The following is a 21,077-nucleotide window of genomic DNA, read 5'->3' on the forward strand; positions in this document are numbered from 1 at the left end:
ATTAAAATGCTTTCTTCCAATGCAGTATTTATGATTAAGTACTGTTTACCCCCAAGGTGTAATACTGAGTATGTATAAGTTGAGTGACTTCTGAATTTCCTTTTTTAGTGATTTTTATGTAAGAACATAAGGAGAATTTTACCCTGTTTTTTATTCAATATTTAACATGTTATGGAGGAGGAGTAAAAATTGTGATTTCTCACTCTAAGTACTTGTAATAGTAAGTAAAAATTATTTGGTGGGATTTATTCAGGAATGGACTAAAGACTGTGAAAAATCTTTGTTCGTTTAATGGTTTATAGTGCTATAACACATTGCTTATTAAGTGCAGTCACATTTGGTTGTTCAATGAAAGTTACAGTAGAAAATACATTGTGAAACGCCTCCGCATTGTGGAGGCCAAAGCTTTTTTTCTGTGCTCACACTGAGTGGCACAACACAGTGATGGTAATCGCAGCTTCTCCTAGCAGACTTTATGAGAACATTGCAACCTTGGCAGGATCTCCTTCCAATGGAACAAAATTACTGTATGGCTGCTGCTGTACAATGAGCTTGAGCAGGTCTCTGTTGAGGGAAGACTGAATGCTAGGCAGATTTGTAGTGACTTTGAGTGATATGGTTTATTTGCAATAACCAAAATGTTTTCAGAATTGGAGCCTTTAGCATTTTTACAGTCATTTGACAAAATGCTTTTTACTTACTCTGATGAGGTTCAGGCTCCCACTACAGCCAGAGAGAAGAAGGATGGCAGTGTCTGCCTAACACAATCATAATTGTCTCTGAAGTTGTACTTTGCAAATGCTGCTTCCTTTTATTAAAGAGGAGATTTATCAAGCAGAACATGCAGGTTTTAGCCTGGCTTGGAGATACTGTATACAGTTAGGAAATAAAGAAAGCAAACATAATTTTGTCTCTTGTGTGCTGGGTCTTTGAATATTGTAATAGGTTAATTGGATCATAGAAAGGTTGTTTTCTGAAATGCAGTGCAGGTTATAGAGGATAACAGTTTTCCAATGACACAGATGAGGTTTCTTTTGTGGGCATGAAATTCAATAATGGAAAACTTTTAATAAATATATAATTTATGGAAGACCAAGACTTACATGACAAATGTAGTGTCATATTTAATTTGAGATGCTAGCATGTAGCTAAAAGTGATTTGCAGATTAACCATTTGTTTTATACAGAAACAGTACAGCAGGCAGAGGATTGCTTGTGCAGAATTTGCTATGAAAGCCACAGATTTCATGGAAGGAACAGAGGGAGAACTAAGAACCATTTCCTGATGCTATCCCTTTTTTTCAGCCTCAAAAGTTCCATAGAAATATTAAGATTGCAAATAGTATTGTTTTGAGTTGCAATCACTCTCTCTAGCTGTCTTCTATATTTGCAATAAAACAGCCACAAGGTGACCTCTTCAAGCAGCATGGAGCCTGCAGATGCAGTGCTGTCACAAGGAAGAAAAGAAAGCAAAGGAGAGGAGTTTAAATGAGGAAAAGAACTTATTTTTTTCATATGAATAACTAGTTCTAACTGTACTTCTTCCAACAAACCTGATGATGCTCCTGCTATCTGAAGGAGGGAACTTATTCACGACATCTCCTTTTCTTCCTGATTCATCCCCTGGACAGGTCTTCTGGAGTCACTAACAGCTATTGAGAAATCTTTGTCGAATACTTGGAGATTTCGGCAACACACACAAAAAAAGCCCATGAATACCTTAGTCAGAATCATTCTTGGTTTTTCCTGTGGTGGCAGAAGCTGAGGCCTGCTTAGGAAGGATTTATGAATAAACTGTTCTTGATTACAGATTTTCATTTTCTTTGGCTATATTTGCTTGTAATGAGTTCAGCCCATGATTATGACTTTTTTTCTAGCTGACAAGTAATAACTCCATTAACCTAAGCTCGGCGATATGGTGGGAGTATCTTGGTGCTTTTGCCGCCTTTCCCCCTTGATGGCTGGGACCTTGTGTGCCCTCCAAAGCAGGGACAGGAGAAACCCAGGGTTTGCCTTTCCATTTCTTGTGGCTCCCCTTGCCTTTTTTACCCCGACATCATGTTTTCTTTTCCTCTTTATTGATCTCAAGGGTGGCTGCTACCCTCCCCACCTGCTTACACTTGTCTTCATCATCTTGTCTCCAACCTCTTTCCACCTTTGAACTCTACTGCTGGGGCAATAAGTAGGGCGAGGTGCATGAGCCCATTTTCCAGCTGAAAAAGATTCTCAGAGCACTGATTTGTGTCAAAGGTGAATTGCTGCTTTTCAACAACAGATACCAGGCAAAACAGAAGGAAAGAGGAGTTGATTTTACCCATTTGTCAGTGATGCCCTGCCTAACATGCAGTCCCTTTTTCTACCTAAAATCTTTCACCAGTGGCTGATAAGGGTCTGAGAATTTGTTACTAAATACTTTGTAATAACAATTAGTTGTTACTCCATTAGCTCTGCCTGTGATTAGCTGCGGCCAAAAGGCATCTGTTATTAGCTTCCTTGAAGGTATGGGGGTATGGCTTCTTGCTAGGTTGCTACAGTAATAATAGTCTGTTATGTTCAATAGGCAAATTTTGCTTTATTTTTTTAATTAGGTATGAGATTTAGCTTGACATTACAGTAACCAGTTAGAATAGATGATTGTCTCGATATGTTTTCTGACTTGCTTTTACAAACAAACTTATGACAATAAATAAGTCTGTAAGTCTTGCTTTATATAGTCTTCTGACCTGATTTTTGTCTGAGATATTAATGATAATAAATTCTCCAGTGGTTTGCTGGGAAATGGAAACACGTCATTGTTTTTTGTTTTCTGTGGCTGACCTGAAAAAAGAAATATTTTTCTGCCAGTGTTGTGTAGTGAGTCATACAAGAATTTTTTTTTACTGTGAGGACACCTTAAACATTTGTTTACTTTCCAGTCTTTAGAGAGACATTGACTGAAAACATACTTTTGCTTTCTCAACACTGTACTAGATTTCTCTGAAATTATAAAGAAAATGCCCCAACCATTTTTCTTTTCCTTTTTATTATTTCAGGGGCCAAAAGACAGGAAGTAGCCTTAATGAATGGGCTAACTGTTAACTTGCACCTCCTGATGGTACGTCTTTGAGATGTATATTTCATGTCGTGTTGGCAAGTATTCTTTTTTCCTTTCCTTGTGCACGTAAGCAAAATGTTTCCTGAGGACCTCACAAATACAGCACTGGATGATAGCCTAACTTTTCTTAAGCCTTGGGAGTTGTATCTTGAATCATGTTTTGTCTTGTGCAAGACCTGTTTCCACTTACTGTTAAGCAGAAAAGCTGGACAGAAAAATATTTTCAAGGACTCTGGAGGGCAAGTCTGAGTTGTTCTTTCATGTGCTGCATGTCACCCTCAGGAAGGAGATGATATTAAAGAAATTTTACAAATAACATCAAATTTGATTTTCATACCAAATTTCAGCTTAAGAAACAATAGCTCAAGTGTGAGCAAGACAAAGCTGTAGTATCAGTCAAGCTTAAAATGCAGTTACACACACGTGATGGCATTTTGAGTTATGCTGGTTTATATATGCCTGCAATGTGGGTTTGATTTTTATAACATAGTGACCATAAATGTAGCTTCCTTATGCACTGTCTCTGTGGCTACAGACAGCCTGTCTCATTCTCTAGTATTTCCGAAGATTTGATTCAACTTTGTGAAGACGTGAGGTTTCATTTTGTGTGGCTCACACAAAAATATTTATTGCTGGGATATGCTCCTTTGTAGTGTCTCTGACCTTTGTTAAATTAAGAGCCCTGAAGCAGGACAAGTACTAAGCAGTACCAAGCCAATTTACCTGGCTACTCTGCCCTGAATTAGTGTAATGAAGCCAGACTCATGCCAAACTGCTTGAGTACAAAGCCTGTGCTGAGCTGTGTGTAACCACTGCCAACAGGAACGAGAGGGCTTGTAAGCCTTCTCCTAGTCCTCTCAGCATAGTGACAATCTCAGCTTGCCTTCATGTGAAGGACTGAGATGGAAAACCATTCACCTAAAGGTGCTGAGATAAGGTCTTTGCAGAAGGCTTAGTCCTTTGGTCAGTCTTGTTTCAGAGGATGGGATGGTTTGATAACTAATGCTTTAGGGGAGGACTGGAAATCCATTTCTTTTGCATTGTTTTCTACTCTTCAGCTGGGTATGTCTGTGGGATGGCACTGGGTGAAATCCCAGCTTCCCTGGATGCAGTCAATGCTTTGCCATCAATTCCTGTAAGTGCAAGTTTTCACTGCTGGATTTTTGTGGCTATTATGGATATGTGAAATGCAGTATTACGGTGTTTTCCTACTTTGGTGAATGTTATATGGACAAAGAAATATTTGTAACTTCGGGGGAATTTTCTGTAGTCTGCATGAAAGTAAGCCAGTCTTTACTAATCTATATGCTGGGAGAGTCTCTCTTATCTCTGCTTAGGTACATTTCAACATTTTTTTTTTTTTTTTTAATTTTTAACAGCTATCTTTCTTTAAGCCTACTCCAAGACGCTATAAAATTCTTCTAGAAGGCAAAGCATTTCCCTCTGACCATGTAAGAAATTAATATTTCACCATATTTGTATTATTAATCATGTTTTTCCAAAGAATATTAGTAGCCTGATTTGAATATTTATTAGCTCATCTTGTCCAAGTAACATTACAATAAAAAAACCTGTCAGGAGCTTTTGAGCTCAGCATATTTTACAGATTATAGCTTTATTCCTTTTGTTCAAATAAAATATGTTACAAGAGGAAAAGACTGAATGGGTACATTGATTTATTAGTCTTTTTAAAGACATTGAACAAACTAATGGGCTAAATCAACTGAAGTTGTAAATTTTTTATTAATTCTTGTTGCTGTTTTATTTTATGGAGCCAAATCAATACAAACTCACAACATTAACACTTAGATATCCCCAGACAGAAATGGAAATGTTTGTTTGTAGCACTTTAGATTACTAGTTCAAACATAATTTTTCTGCTATAAAATAGAAGACAATAGCCTGTGCACAACAGCTTAGAGCAATTTAATCTTTGGTTTTGTGGCCCACTGCTATTTTATCATCAATACCATAAACCCATGGAAATTAATAACAAATTTGATCCCTAAGGTGTGATAAAAATGGCTCAAGCTACTAACAGGTTTATTTGTAATGAAGATGATGGCACAGATGTATAAACCTCAAATTACCTTCATTCTAAGTAATGTTCATATCAATCCCACATTTGTTCCAGGCACATTTGTACATTTGGAATCCATTTGCTTAAATTTCTATGGCACCTCAGTAGTAACCGTTGCAACTGCTGTCACTTCAGTTCCTGTCATGTAATTTTGAACCATTTTATACCATTATTCGTTGATTTTAATGTGATCTCCAGAACAATTATTTATTGATAAAATCAGTAGATAGTATTTTCAAAATAGCTTGGGAATTTAGAGCTCTCATTTCCTCCTAGCTATGCAGCAAATTGAAGACATGAGGATAGCGTGGCACAGCATGTATGTGCTGGCCAAACCTCATTTGCATTGAGAGCAGTGTATATGTGACAGGCTGGGATGTAGCATGTGCTACCAAGCCAAATAGCTACCCAGGGCCCCTGGAGAGGAGATGTTCAGTCTTCTCCTTGGTTGTTATGCATCAGGCTTTACTTGCTGGCATCTGGTTAATCACATCCTCCACCATATTTCCACCCTCATTCTGAACTTATGCTGTAGGGTTTAGTTTTTGACTCTGGCCTTGTTGTCTGATGATGTGAATTGAATTCTGATCTTTTTCAAACAAAAACTATGAAGCTTTCAGTGGAGTTGGGTTAGGCTTTCAAGTGTTAATTTTAGTGAAAGGCAAGGCATCTGAATCCCTTTTCTGAAGTTCTGAGGTGTCTGTCCATTTTTCTTTTAGTTCTTTTATCACGTACTTGCGCTAACGTGCTTTGCATGGAAATCTCTTTCAGTATGCTGTTGAGTCTCAACTTCAACTTCATGGACTTGATGTGGAGAAATGCATGCTCACGATGCAGCCACGGGAGGTTGGTGAGAAATATGTCAGTTGTGCTTGCTGTCACAATGGGCAGAAGCATGTTTCATGAGAGTGTAGTCATATATTCTCAAATATTCTAGTATCAGCCTGTGGAAGTATTAATTTGTTTCTACTAATACATTTAGGTAAAATTTATGAATCATGTAGTCTCTTTCTGTGTATATTTTTTTGGTTTTAGAACACGTTTTATGATTGTCTGATTCAACTAGTTAATTTTGCTTTAACAAAAAAAAATATTATACCTTATATTTCTGTTTGCAAAAACTGATGGCATCCTGAGACAACTGAAAAATATAGTATCTAATTGAGAAACGCTCTTGTCCTTTAAATGCTCAAAGGTAAAAGATTGCCATAACATAAACAACACTGTGTCTGTACCAGGATAGGCTAAGGGAAAGGTCTGCTTTGAGTAATGTGTTATTCAGATTAATTTGAAAGACTGCCTTCCTTTGCTTTTTAATATTGGGAACTTTGCCACCTTACTATAAACTGATAGTGACCTTTTGCTTCTGAAATCTGAGCCAACTTGTGAGTAAAGAGTCCCCTCCTGACTGCTTGATAGATCTGCAAAGATTGTTGAGATAATAACAGCTACTTTCAATTCAACAATCTTGTCCAAGCTCTTTTCAGTAACATGTCTAATTTAATTCTAGAGTTTCACTGCTTAATTGATCCCTAGGTGGTGCTATGTTTTACATGATTCCTTGCTAGGAAGATAGGAGGAGGATGAGGTGGTAATTTTCTTAAAAATAGATCAGGAATGAGGTGGCTTTTTTTTTTTTTTTTAATTCCTCTATATTTAATGACCCCAGGTTTGGGGATTTTTATACTTTTGATGATGTGAGACTTATTGTTTTTAAAATAAAAATATGGTAGATTTATAATAGCTTCCTGTGGGATACAAAGTTTATCAGAAAAGTACAGCCTAAAAGTGATAGAAAACTTTAAAGTCTTGTGGATGTCACAAATTTCAGCTGCCACATAAAAATCATTATGTAGGCTATTTTTACCCAGACTGTTTTTACTGTAAGTTAAAACTGTCTGAAATATTAAGGAGTACGAAGCATGCTAGAATATGAAGTGAATAGACTTTTGGGTTTAACTGGCACTTTCAAGATATATTTGCTAATGATTTCTTTTTTTTTTTTGAGGTGGCTTGCTTATATGCTACTTCATATATTTCATAGAAATACCTTTGTGTATCATAACTATACTAAAGATTTGCTTTTGGTCTCCTTATGCAAGCAGCACAGCTCATGGTAAAATACAGATTATGAAGTAAGAAATGACAGTTTTATTATGCCAGAGTTGATATAAAATGTGTGCTTTAACTTTGTTTTAGGGGGAGGAGACCCTGAGGACTGAAGATATCCTTGCTGTAATTGAGAAGGAAGGGGACTCTATTGCTGTCATTCTCTTCAGTGGGGTGCAGTACTACACAGGACAGTTTTTTGACATCCATAGAATAACGAAGGCTGGCCAAGAAAAGGTAAGGTTGTTCCAGACTCATCCTTTTAACACCAATTTTAGAACAATTTTTCTGGAAATATTTATAATTTCTACTTTTTCTGGAAAAAAAATAGAGCATATGCAGAAACCTGTGGAACTGATAAAAAGTAAAAGCAGTCTGTGCCCAGATCCTCTGGGGGTTGTGTGCTGCATGAAGAAATAGTCCTGTGAGAACAATCTTGCTGGAATGACTTAAACATAATTCATGACTATTAACTTCTATTGGACTTTTATTGAAGGATAGAATTTCAGGCGGTTCAGGGGAGAAGGAGGAGGAGGTAATCACAGCTCTAATCTCTCGTTGTTAGTTTGTGTTAGATTTCCATTTTTTTTTGGCAGACTTTCATTATTTTCCTCCTGTCCTGCGGCTTTGCTGTGGCAGTTTTTTCCCCCAGCGTGTGGGGAGGTGAACTCCCAATGGAGCCAGCAGTGTTTTGACTCAGCTGATCAGTTTTCTGGAGGCAGGCACAACATGGGGCACATCAATGTCTTAAGACAGCTGTATTTTAATGATGACTCAGCCTTCTGAGCTTGGAGGCAGTGTGTTCTATGGACATAGCTGTAAAACTTCTTTAACCATCTCTATTGCCTTAGGAATCCAAGAGAAAATATTTTTTAATTAAGTCTTTTTATCAACAGGAGGTCACCAGGCTTTCCTTAGGGGCAGTCTTCTACTGGATGCACCTTATCTCATAAAAGATTAAACCATTCAAGGACTTAGTATCACTGGATTTTGGCAAACCAGCTAACTATTTATAGTTGATGTTTTAACTCCCTGGGGAAGTTCCTGGCTCACAACAGGCTATACATTTTCTGTTGCTGTAGGTTTGTCAGTGGAAACTTTTCTGGAGGTCAGGGAGTAACTTATGCTGCTGGAAACTGGTGGTAAAGTCTCCCCTGAGAGAGCAGAGCAGGTGTGAGGGCTAGTGCAGGGCCTGTGGGACATTAAAAGGGAATGTTCTCACAGAGCAGCACCTTGCAACAAAATTGTTCCTTAACCCAGAACAAAACAAGACTGACTTATGACATGGATGCAGAAAAACAAGGGAAAAAGAGAAATGGGGGGAATCAGCTGCAGGGGCAAATGGGTCTGTGTATTAGCTCCATGCAACTCAAAAAGCACCTTAATGGTGTTTTCCTTGAGGGTCTTTCAGTATTTTGCTGACCACAAATAATCAAAAGACTATGCTAAAATGTTTGAAAGGAAATACAGACTATTAATAGGATGATGCCACCCACTGCTCTGTTCTCTCTCACTCCTGGTGGCAGCAAAGCTTTCGTTCAGCCACCAACACCTACGTGCCTATGGTGATTTTTTTTCCCTGAAATCTGCTGTGATGTGTCTGAAAGGTGTCTGAGAGAAAAATCTTTCTTCTCTACTGTAAATACGAATATTCTGGGAAAAGCCTATCACTTTACTGCTTAACTAAAGATGCTCTCTGGACTGTGGGACACGTGCTTGGATAAGTTGAAGTGTTGCAGTTTCACTGAAAGCAATAAACTATCCTAAAATGGTTGAGAACCTGTATTCTGGGAGAAGAGTAGTCACTCACAGTTTATTATCTGGAGTGAAAGTGGGTTTGATGTTTATATTATCTGATATAACCAGGACTTGTTGGAGAAAACTTAAAATTTCTATAAAGCAATACAAATAATGCTATTAACTCAGGGATATGTGCTTCCACATGAATATACACAAAACCACTGCACATTTATAGTCTGTGTCATGTTGCTGAAGAGTAGAGCAATTTCTGACAGCATTTCAGTACTCTAGCAGGCACAAGTAGACGTCAAATGTCCATTTCCACCTGCATGACTGTTAGAAATGCCATAATGTAGAAGTGAATCTCTTCTTCCAGAGATTTTTAAGAAATGGGAAAAAAAAAGAAAAAGAAAGTATTTGCCATCTTCTTTGCGGTTAGAATATGTAGGACTGGGATGCGGGCAGGTTCATGACCTATAATGACATTAGTGTATTTAAAAAGAAAAAAAATAATTCAGCCTGAAAAAGTGTTCGAATACCCATAAGGCTTGAAAAGTATGAGCCACCCCTGTTTTTATTTCCATACTGTCAGATAGGCTCAGCTCAATGCCCTTGCAGATTCTGCCCCCTGGGTTAAGTGATTTTTATGTGTTTATACAAAACCACGATGTAACGTGCTGCCACACCACCCTTGAACATCTGCATATGGCAAATATTTACTTGAACAGCTACAAAGTCAGGGTTTCATGAAGAGTTTTCTGTCTTAATGTTGATAGAAGTATTCCTCTATCCTGCTACTTCTCTTAGTCTCAGGGCTTCTGGTTACCAAAAGTCCCCAAATGCTGGATTTTCAGAAGCAATTAGCTTCTCTCCTCTTTCCCCAGGTCAGAGATGATGTTAGAGCCACCATTGGATTAAGGGGTAGAAAAACACCAATACAATAACAGGAAGACCAAATCAACAAAAAAAAAAAAAAAGAAGAAAACCCAAACCAAAACAGCTGTTAAACCAGAATCATTAACATCTATGTAATGTGTATAGGCTCAGTTTCTGTTTGGTGGCATCCAATTAGTCCCTGTTGCCAGACTGATGAGCTTTCAGGACCGTAAGTGCATAGATTTAAAGACCATATCTCCTTCAAGAGCTTCTGGATTGTCTTATACATAATATATCATCACAGAAAGGTTGGAAGTCCTTTAAAATGTGTGTTAAGAAAGGCCAAGAAGTCATGTTCATAGCAGAAATGCAAGGCTCTCCTTCCTGTTTGTGAATGATGCCATGCTCCTGAACAGGAAATAGCTTGGGGGGAGCTGACAAGCAAGAAAGTCATAAGTGGAGAATACAGGGTGGAAACATCATTTGAGAAGAGGACGGAAAAAAAAATCACTTGTCAGACAGTACAGCAGAGTGAAAAGTCCTACGCAGATAGTCTTAATAATTCTTTTAATGCACATTTGAAATAAAATCCTTCAGTGTTGTGACCTATCACGGCTTGACTAGAGATTTGAGCTGCAAGCTCAGAGGTCTGGAAAATGTCCTAGGATGCTTGAGGTCAATCATTTATGAATTAAGTTACTGATTTCCTTTTACATTTTTTAAGCCAATTTCCTAAATTCTCTGCGTACATTAAGATTCCTCCCAGAGTGAAAGCTCTGCACATAGACAGCTTCATTAAGTCATTAAATATTAAATGAACTAAATTAAGCTTGAAAAATTACCTCAGGCTATTTTTCTATCTTAGGTCTCTCAGATAAATCAAAATTACTATGTATTGTGCAAGAGACTCATCAGCAGGCTGAAGAGGGTGTAACAGTTTGCCTTGTTTCATTCTTCTGAGCTTGCTCTAGAGAATGGAAGGGGTTGAGTCATTTTATTCTTCTACAAGTGGAGAAATGGCTGACTTTTAGGAGACTCTACCTTTCAAATACAATTTTCATTTCATAAGTTATATTGTACTTTCCACTGACTCTGTACCATATGTAAAGTATTTTAATCTCTTGAGTCCTGGTAGGAAGAGCTTTAAGATCCTTCATCTTAATTTCTTTTCCTGTCTGTAAATGTCCCAGCTTTGCTGGTCTGAAACTGTCATTTCTCTCCTGCTCTCCAAATGTCATTGTCCATGCTGAGTTGTTACCTGCTGGTTATCAGCAGCTACCCAGACACTTTGCAGAAATGACTTTTAGATGTTAGAATAAAACGGAAAATGCAGGGGAGAACACATGTCCTCCTCTTTGCCCAGAGCAGATGGAAAGCTCTGTTTTCCCCTTAGTCTGGGGAAGCAAAACTCCCACGCAGTCCTTGTTCTGCGTGGCTTGTGCAGGGAGAGCTGTTTTAGTTTGTTTTACTTTTTCCATGCAATCTGTGTGGCTAAACATTTGCTGTTTGTGTGACTTTAGTGCCAGACACCTACCAGGGAAAGCAAGCCAGCACGACCCAACTTACAGATGATGACTTGAATGAAATGGTACAAGTGTTTCTGAGATGATGCAGGAAACCTGGCAGCAATGAACCCAGATTTTCAGGCTAAGCTTTATTAGTAAGTTAAATAGTGTCCAGGAAGACTTACCAACCAATTTCAAAGTGCTGGGGAGAAGTTAAAGAGGTTCAAGAAGATGGTGGTATGTTGTTGGCCCTCCTGTTTGAGGGCTATAAGCCCACGGTGTGGGTGCAAGCTGGTCTACTCCAGCCAGTGTCAGTGCCCAAGAAAGTTTGTGCATGTTGAGTTTACAGATAAAACTAATACCTGTAAATGTTTAAATCCAGTCAACTGAAATTTTGAAGTTAATTCCTTAAAAGCCTACAAAATCTTCTTGTTCTCTCGCAGATTGTCTTTAGTTTGCTGTAGCAGAACCAAGGCTATTTTATCTCTAAGAGCATTCCCATGAGCATTCAGTGCTTCAGCTTCTCTGCATTAGCTTCACCATTTAGTTGATTTGTCTTAACTCACTTGTGTGTGTGTCCCTATGAAGACAAGCCACCAAGGATGTGAAAGCTGGGCTATTTATTGGAACTTTGATTCCAATGTTTAGATCATGAAACTGCCATGGCAGTGAGTTTTCTTCCCATCATTTTGGAGTGACTTCTCAAGCTGATAACTTCACCAATACCTCCATTAGAATTAGTGTGTCATATCTTTTTAAAATGCTGTTTCATTCAAATTGTTATCTAGTTTATACAGAAGATTAAATATACAAAAGAACTGATTAAATAATTTAGCTAAGGCTCCCTTTGTGCAAGAAACAGCAAGAGATTCTTAAAATCCTCTGGTTTATTATTGGACATGAATTTTTCTGCAGTCTGTGCTCTCACTCTTAGTCCTGCCATGCTGCTTGCAAGCAAGCTGTTTGTGTTTTAAAAGCAAAATGCAAAATAGCATTTAATTTGTAGTCCTGGCACAAAAGGCAATTTTATTTTCCTGTGCTTAAATAAATAGCAAAGCTTGACAGAACTTTTTAGTTTAAAAATACTGCCATCCAGTGGTTTTTTGTGTACAAAACTGCTACTTTTTGAGGTACATCTGTGGTCCTTTTATGTGTATATATATATATATAGCGACCACATATATATATATATATATATATATATTTATTTTTTTTTCTCCCCAGTGCCCTATGCAAATTGTGGTCGTGACAAATACAACAGTTTTCAGAGAAATGACAGAATATTATGTAACCTTTTAGGGAAAAGTACAGAAATGTTTAAGGTCAATGTTTTGCATCTTACCTATTTGGATTCCCAAAGAGCAAGATCCTCACAGTTTAAATACCAGGGAGTCTTTAAGTATAAGTACATAGTAGAATGTAATTGTTCATGAATATTGACATCATTAGTATTTTGTCTCTGCCTAGAGCTTGTCATGCCATACAACAGGCTGAAATTGTTCTGAATACTTATTTCAAGTGATTTCACTTTACTGCATGAGAAAAGACTTAGGACTCTAAACCACATCCAATCATTCCTGAATATAAGCCCTCTAAACAGTTCATGGTTTCTACAGATACCTATGGTATAGAAAACTTGTTTCTAGTAATAATGCAAAACAGATGGGACTTTATAGGGAGCAAGTAAAGCTCTAAAGATGTTTTTTTCAAAATATTTCTATAGTGATGATTATCTTGATAAGTAGCATATTACTAATCTCTTTTCTGCAGGGCTGCTTTGTTGGATTTGACCTGGCTCATGCTGTTGGGAATGTAGAGCTTCATTTGCATGACTGGGGAGTAGACTTTGCATGCTGGTGCTCCTACAAGGTAAAATAGATTCACTGTTTGAGCCTATTTTCCATAATGTCACTTATGATGGGTCAGCAAACAGGTCAGATGAATAAGAACTGCACCTTAGCTGTTAATCAAGACTTGGATACATGTTTGAACCAGTCCCACTGGGGACATGGAAACTGACTTTGTTATGAGATGTCCAAAAGGTAACAGTATCAACGACCTGAAAGGTCTTGTGGATGTGAGATGGATGCTAGTGGTGGTTAAACATCTGCTCTGAAGCACACTCTGGTCTTCAGTCACAGTATCAGGGGCATTTCTTTTATTTGTCATGCAGAGAAAGTCTTGTGGCTATAAGCTTTTGTTAAATAGTCCTTAAATAAGAGAATACTCTTGTCTAAACTTAATTTCAGATGATAAAACAAGGTATGTTTAGTTCTTTTGACTTCTCCTGAGTTTAAGAACCAACAGACACAGTCAGATGAATTGTTTGATGACTGCTATATGCGTTTTGGCATGGGACTGTTTCAGCCATACTTCAATTTTCTAACCTTTTGTCTGTTAGACTTCAACTATCATACGTAAGCCAAGAAAGATATTTTTAGGACTAATCTGAAAAAATATATCTGCTTTTATGTACATCAGCACTTTGAGACAAATGCGAAGATCTCCAGTTAAAAAACACTAGAATTGTTAAAATTGGTCTGTTTTATAAAGCAGGATGAGGGAAGTAAAGCTATACTTTACAGATAATGAGCATGAAGAGTGTACATGTTTTTTCTTTGCAGTATTTAAATTCTGGAGCAGGTGGCATTGCTGGTGCCTACATTCATGAGAAGCATTCCCGAAGTATTAAACCAGTGTAAGTACTTTTCTATACCCAAATAAAAGATGTTGTGAAGTTCAAATGGAAAAATGACTTCCCTTTGAGTTCAGATTTAAAAGTGAAAAGGTGTAAAGGTTCTTAATTGTATCTATGTGGGTATGCAGATATGTATACATACAAAGAAGAAATTTCCTGTTTCAAAAAATGTCATTGAAGTAATATTTTTTACTGACTTATTCTAGTAATGAAAAGAGTAGTACAAGCTTAGATAATTTATCTGACTGTTACCTCAGATGGGTTGTTTTATGTTAATTTCAGTAAATTTTGAAGTTGTTAAGGTACATGTTCACATCTTAAATGCATTTCCTTCTTGAAGTCTGCTAACAGCTCTAACCTAAGTATAAATGAGAATGCTTATAATACGAAACCCAAGTAACCTAAATCACGCCTATGAGACTGTTTAATGTAAAGAGAATATTTAACATCTTCTTTTAAAAATGGATTTTTAAAAATTATGGAAGTCTTTTCCTGGTGAACAAAATCGAAGACAATTTCAACTGTGTGTCTAATAGCTCTTTAATACTGGCATGCTTATATTAAAATTGTATCCACTGGTAAAGCTAGGAAGCATTACATAGAGATATGTGTTCTCAAAGACTGCATAATCCGTGAAAAGCTGTGCTGTCAGCTGAGGTTAGTTGCATTAACACCCCCCCCCCCTTATTTAAAATGTTATATGACTACATTTTACATATATATATGAAGAACAGTAGGATTAATGCTTCTAATGCACTGACAAATATAAACATTTCTTTCTGGCTATAATGCTTGAAGAAATTGCTGGCCCTTACTTTTATTTTACCTTGAAGAAAGCAAACTAAATCAGGTTTCAGAGAGAAATAATATTACAATGAAAAACTTCACTATACTGTGTGCTGGTTTCAGACTGTCTAGACTCCCAGGAGATAATGAAATAATGCTGATAAGTTCTTCTTAGTCACCCATACCAGAAAACTCATTACGATGACATATGATCTGTTGTAAACTGATTTGATCCTCGTATGTGAACACTGGCAAAATATTTCAAATATCTGGATACTTCTTCTGGAAAGGCATTGTGGATTTTGTTTGTTTGTGTTGGTTTTTGGGGGTTTGATTTGGTTTTTTTCTTTTCCTGCTTCCCTTTTTGCCAGGTGTGGGCATTGCTCCTATGTCCACACCTCTGGGTCCTGGTTGTGGGGATGGGGAAGATTGCTGAGCAGTGAAACAATGTGGGCCAGCTAGAAATCACAGAACAGCAATAGGAAGTATGAAGAAAATCTCAAGGACTCTGAGTTTTTTTGACTCCCTGATGAAATTTTGCAACTTTTGTGAGGGTACTGTAGGTAAGAGCTTAAATTAGTTATTCCTGTATCAGCTTCTTCATACACAGCCATTAAATTGTGCACTGAATCTGGATGCTGAATGTCTTAAATAGTTGCCCATATGAAACAGGGTTTTTAGCCTGGGGCCCAATTAAGGATATGATTCCAAACTTCCTGCATAGACTCTTTGCATTATTTATTTTCTTTTTTTCCATATTTCCTGAGATTTGATAATCATTCATCAAATTGTTTGTAGTAAATATGCATTACTTTTCTTTCTTTATGCATCAACTAGCTGTTTCAGGTCTCCAAATAAGGCAGCGAGACAAAGGAGAATTTGTCTGTGTCAAAGTATTCAATTTTATAGCTGATTTAAATGCAGAGCAATTTGCTGTATGTTGTACAATCAAATAGAGTGAAATTTAACTGCTCTGAAGTTGCAGGTTTTATGTTGCATCTAAAAAGTCTTTGGCTGTCATCTGAATCAAGGATGACACCCAGTGGCCAGATGACTTCATTCTAAATCAAAAGCATCAAACACGTTTCTTTGCATCTCAGCCCACACAAGTGGCTAATTAAATTCCAATCCATCTGAAACCATTTTGTCATTTAAACTCTCTGAAATAATGTTTTTAACTCATAGGCAATATTCTGCAAATCACTTTACCCACCTATATAGATTTCTTTAATTTATCTCATCCTTCATATTTTTATAGGTAGCTATTTTCATAGCAAACTAATGTATTGTATGCCAATAAAAAAACATATGTTCTAATCTTAATCAGAGTGGCAGACCCAGGACATTTGCCAAGTGCCTTTACCTGCTACTGACTGAGTCTGGGGCAAAAATGACTTGGGTGCTTATTGAAAACTAAACAACTCAACCCGAAATTCTAATTTCAACCCCCAAGCCCATCACCAAAGTCGCGTATGTATTTTATTTTAAATTACTTATTTTTATGAGAATGCTCTTATTTATGCCCAGGGGCTTCATAGTAAGAGCAGTGTAAGGAAATAGGCATTCACATTGTAGATATGCCTAGTTTCAAAAACTGGATTCCTCTCCAGTTGCTCCTCAATCCTGAGCCTGCTCCCTGGACAACAAAACACTTATTTGTAGCTGCTATTTTTTTAAACGTAACTGGATAAAAAGTGATTAATTTAATAGCCTTACCCCCGGGTACTGAGGGCCATGCCAAAACTGCTTTGTATTTTGAGTCTGAAGAGGTTGTGGCAGTCTAACTGCAAACTTAAACAACTCAAACCTGGTATTATTCAGTAATACTATACCATGTCCCAGGAGACAAAAGGAAATACCAGTCCTGCTCTTCTTCTTAATGGATGTGCAAGCTTCCCACAAGAGCCAAAAAAGTTGGTAATTCACTAACTTGGGAAATGATTTATGCCTAAAAGCAAGGTTTGATCCTTCAGTCTAATGGCTTGCAGAGGGAGGTTATGGGCAATACAAACTCATTTTGTGACACTGAAAAGACCAACATGCACTCTCTGGCTTAGCTGCATGTCATGGTTTAACTCCAGCCAGCAGCTAAGCCCGACATAGCTGCTCACTCACTCCCCTGCAGTAGGATGTGAGAAAGAATAGGAATGGTGAAAGTGTAAAAACTCATGGGTTGAGATAAAGGTCATCATAAGGTCAATCAAAAGCCATGCATGCATAAGCAAACAAAATAAGGAATCCATTCACCACTTCCCATGGGCAGGCAGGTGATCAGCCATCTCCAAGAAAACAGGGCTCCATTGCGCATAATAATTATCTCATACCAGCTACTATAAAGAAAATTAACTCTATCCCAGCCAAAAGCAGCACGCTAGGGATAGTTCTCTAATTCACTGGAAGGGCTATGGGTCTAAAAGTTATATGGTGTGACCAACCTAATTAACATCTGCACCCAAGAATGTTGAATAGTTCTTTGTTAGTCCCATTTCTTCCTAGAGCAGTAAGACTGAATCAGTCTGGCATATATGCGTCCAATATATCCTTATTCTCTCATGATCTCACCTCCTTTGGAGTCTGTTTTAATACTCAAATACCTTTTCTAATACCTGCTCTATATATCACAATGCAATATATTTCTAGCTAATTGTGCTAGAGTGATTTCTTTATGAGAAGGTTTCAGATAAAAAAAGACCTGGACAGAGCAGAGTTATGAAACACTACTGAAACTGTTCAGTCAGTGCAGTCTAAGCCTGTGCCACCAAGATTCCACAGAATGCAGTTATGTGGGGTTTTGTCTGTTTGTTTCTTTGTTTGTTTTGATGTGTGTGGTTGTCCTGGGTTGAGCAGTAACAGTCATTTTTTTCCTTCTTAGTAGTTAGTGCAGTGCTGTGGTTTTGACTTTTGGCCTGGGAACAGCACTGATAACACTGATGTTTTTAGTTGTTGCTAAGTCATGTTTAGCCTGACCAAGGACTTTCTCATCCTCATGCTCTGCCAGGGAGGAGGGGAAGCCGGGAGGAAGCAGAGGCAGGACACCTGACCCAAAGTAACCAAAGAAGTATTCCATACCACAGCATGTCATACCCAGGATGTAGAACTGGGGGCAGTTACACAGAAGGACTAGATCACTGCTGGGGTTGGGCTGGGTATCGGTCCGTGGGTAGTGAGCGGTTGTATTCTCTTCCCTTGTTATTTCCCTTATCATTATTATTATTGGTGGTAGCAGCAGTGGTTTGTGTTATACCTTAGTTACTGGACTGTTCTTATCTCAACCCGTGGGAATTGCATTCTTTCGATTCTCCTCCTCATTCCTCCAGGAGTGGGGGGAGGAAGGGAGGGAAGTGTGTAAGGCCTCTATGGCTGAATTGCCTGCTGGGTTTAAACCATGACAGTGGTGTCCCCCTTTCCCCCTTTTTTCTCCTCATTTCTCAGTTTCTCTATTTATAAAAAGAAGGATAACTAACATCTACCAATCAGTTTAGCTATAATGAAATGTGGATGTTTGTGAGTACCTAGGGTAGTAGCTACAGAAGTCAGTTGTTCACAACAGAGTATTTGCAGTTGTAAATGTGCGTTGAGTTCAACTGTGCTGTCAACATGGGATAAGGGACGGGAGGGGACAAGCATGCAAAGTCCTGAGATAAGAGAAGAAAAAAAAGTCCTAGTCAAACCCCTGTAAGAAATAAAGCAGAATTTAAAAAGATGAAAGGGAAATAAATGTATGTAAAGCAGTCAGCAGAATAATAGATAAGCCTTGGCAGAGGATTAAATGAAAATTGTACACAGTCTAGTGTTTAAAATTAAAGGATTTATCAAGACTTAACTTTAGCATACACTAGAACCAGGTAGAGTTTAAAAATTCAATGTTTGTGTGATGTGCAGAAATGCTGTATGTGCAGAAAGCAGCCGATGTCCAAAGAGCATGTCTGCTTTTACTATAGGATAAAAAAAAGTATCAAAGAACAAGAAACAAAAAGGTAACTAATTCAAATTAGCTCTGAGAAACACAAGGTATCTTCCGACATTTTCTTCATAGACACAGGTGAGATATCAATCCTCTTAGATAACTTTCCTTTTTGGTGTCTTGATTCCAATGAAAATGCCAGATAACAAATGGTTTCTCGCAACTTCTTTATAGAGACCAGGATTGATTTTTGGCATGTGAACTTTTACTCTGGCATGAGATAAACAAAAATATGCTATTCCAGTTCCATACATCTTCCCCTTCCCATTTTTGCCAGGTGCTTTGGGTCCCCACCCTGCTCCAGTGCAGACCCTCTCTGCCTAGTAACTGATTTGTGAGAGGTTGCTCAACCCCTTCCAGGGCTGGTAGATCCAGCTGAGTTTTTCTTTAGTTCTATGATGAGACACCACATTATTCTTTTCTGAATTAGAGCTACATAATCCCCAGACTAAATAAGTGAATCTTCTATGAAATTGCTGAAAGTGTAGCTTTGGAGCAATGTGAGTTGGGAGCAAAGGACAGTCATAAAAAGATTGGGTAGGTTGTTTTATATTTGTTCTATTGGATCTTGTTTAAAATGCTTCCAGGAATAACAGGCTAAGATGGTCGAATTCTCACTCAGAACTGGTAGATTCAAGGGTCAGTATCTCAGCACTACTGAAAGTTTTAGCAGAACAGAGCACCTTGGCCCAGCCAAGAAAGACATCTGAAGGAGCAAGGTGGAGACTTCCAGGGAGCAGCACTGAACGTAGCAAGATGGAAAGTCAGTGATCACAAGTGGAAGTGTACATGCTGCTGTTTCCAGAAGGGCGTGTCATTGGTCCTAATGGACTCAAAGTGTGGATTAATGTATGGATAAGCTATTCGTGGAACACAACTTGTGTTCCTGAGTACATAAAGTATCCCATACTGAGGTAGAAACAAACTGCTTCTTTGCCAAGGAGGTGGGACCAATTTAGTTCCTTGAGCTAATTTAGAAACCAAAAGTTAAAATCTCCCTTGTGAAGAGACTGTTTAGGAATCAAGGCATTGGCTAATTAGGCTTAATTGCATTGTCTTGGGACAAGTGATTTATTAGGCCAATCTAGACCCATGATGGGCCTGAAGGGCTGTGTTCCTGGATTGAAAACTGAATGGCAAATATCCAAGAGCATTTTTTTAGCTTTGGAGTGAGTCTCTGTGAGGAAAAAAAGAGAGAGATTAATGTGCACTCACATCATCTGTTCCCATTCTCATTTCTTCAGCTCTGTACCTCCTTCTATGTGACTCCCATGCTTGTCTCCTTGTTCTGTCAAGCATTTTCTTTCCATCTTCCTTTAAATCCTCCCTTGTAAGTAAACTGTATCTTCAAGCAATCTTGTTTCTTTTCTTGTTATAAATAATCTAATTCTTTCATCTCTGAAAGTCTTCCCCTGATTTGTCATCTTTGCCCTGTTAAGATTTTAAGGTGTTTGAGGGAGGAGCTATATGTCTCTTTGTAAACCCACAGGACAACACTCAAGTAAATGTGCCATGTATCAGCTCTGCATCATCTATAGGATAGGTGGTGTGAGTATGAAAGTAATGTGCTGTTCACATTCCCTGTGCCCTGTGTGTACTCCCATGCTACCTAGACACTCTTAGTTTTGAAAAGTCAAACCTTAAAATTAAGCATGTAGAAAAAGCAGTGACATGGTTCCTGTAAAATTTCTCAAACATAAAGTAGTGTTTTTGAAAAGCATGGTGGTGGACTGATTGCTGTTTTTCATTTATAGCATGGGTTACAGATATTTGGGGAACAGATTTTATGTATATTTAAATCTTTGCTGGACTTGTTCTTCCTTTTGTCCAAAACCCCACCAACAATATGCAGAAATGTCATTCATTATAGCTAATGACATTTCATTATAGCTAAATTGATTGGTAGATTTTAGTTATCCTTCTTTTTAAAAACAGAGAAATTGAGAAATAGGGAGAAAAAAAGGGGAAGGGGGGACATCACACACACCAAAACAAACAGAAGGCATAATGCTTGTCACAAATTTTTTTTTTTTTTTTTTTTAGATAATTCTTCTTATAAGGTGGAGGCTGGTCAAATTCTTGCAGTAAGGTTTAATGGTATTCATTCTTCAGTAATTATTCACTAGATTAGTGAGTTTACATATTAATTCTCAGTAGAATCAAATTTCTGATGCGTCTCCTTCTGCAACACACTGATGGGACATACACCATTTAGTTTGCTCTGC

General features: G+C 37.8%; 1 protein-coding gene across 3 annotated transcripts in view; it reads left to right on the forward strand.

The window, feature by feature from the left end:
* Positions 1-21,077, forward strand: part of KYNU (kynureninase) — a 57,720-nt gene that overhangs the window by 20,424 nt on the left and 16,219 nt on the right. For all 3 annotated transcript variants that reach the window (XM_062637721.1, XM_062637719.1, XM_062637720.1), the window contains exons 5-10: positions 3,033-3,094; positions 4,474-4,545; positions 5,946-6,020; positions 7,374-7,520; positions 13,175-13,273; positions 14,029-14,102. In XM_062637721.1, the coding sequence (XP_062493705.1) occupies positions 3,033-3,094; positions 4,474-4,545; positions 5,946-6,020; positions 7,374-7,520; positions 13,175-13,273; positions 14,029-14,102 (529 nt within the window). The remainder of the gene's footprint in view (positions 1-3,032; positions 3,095-4,473; positions 4,546-5,945; positions 6,021-7,373; positions 7,521-13,174; positions 13,274-14,028; positions 14,103-21,077) is intronic.

The sequence above is a fragment of the Pezoporus occidentalis genome, unplaced genomic scaffold (assembly GCF_034315485.1).
Source record: "Pezoporus occidentalis ecotype Australia unplaced genomic scaffold, CSIRO_AGI_Poc_V1 ctg54, whole genome shotgun sequence".
NCBI lineage: Eukaryota > Metazoa > Chordata > Aves > Psittaciformes > Psittacidae > Pezoporus > Pezoporus occidentalis.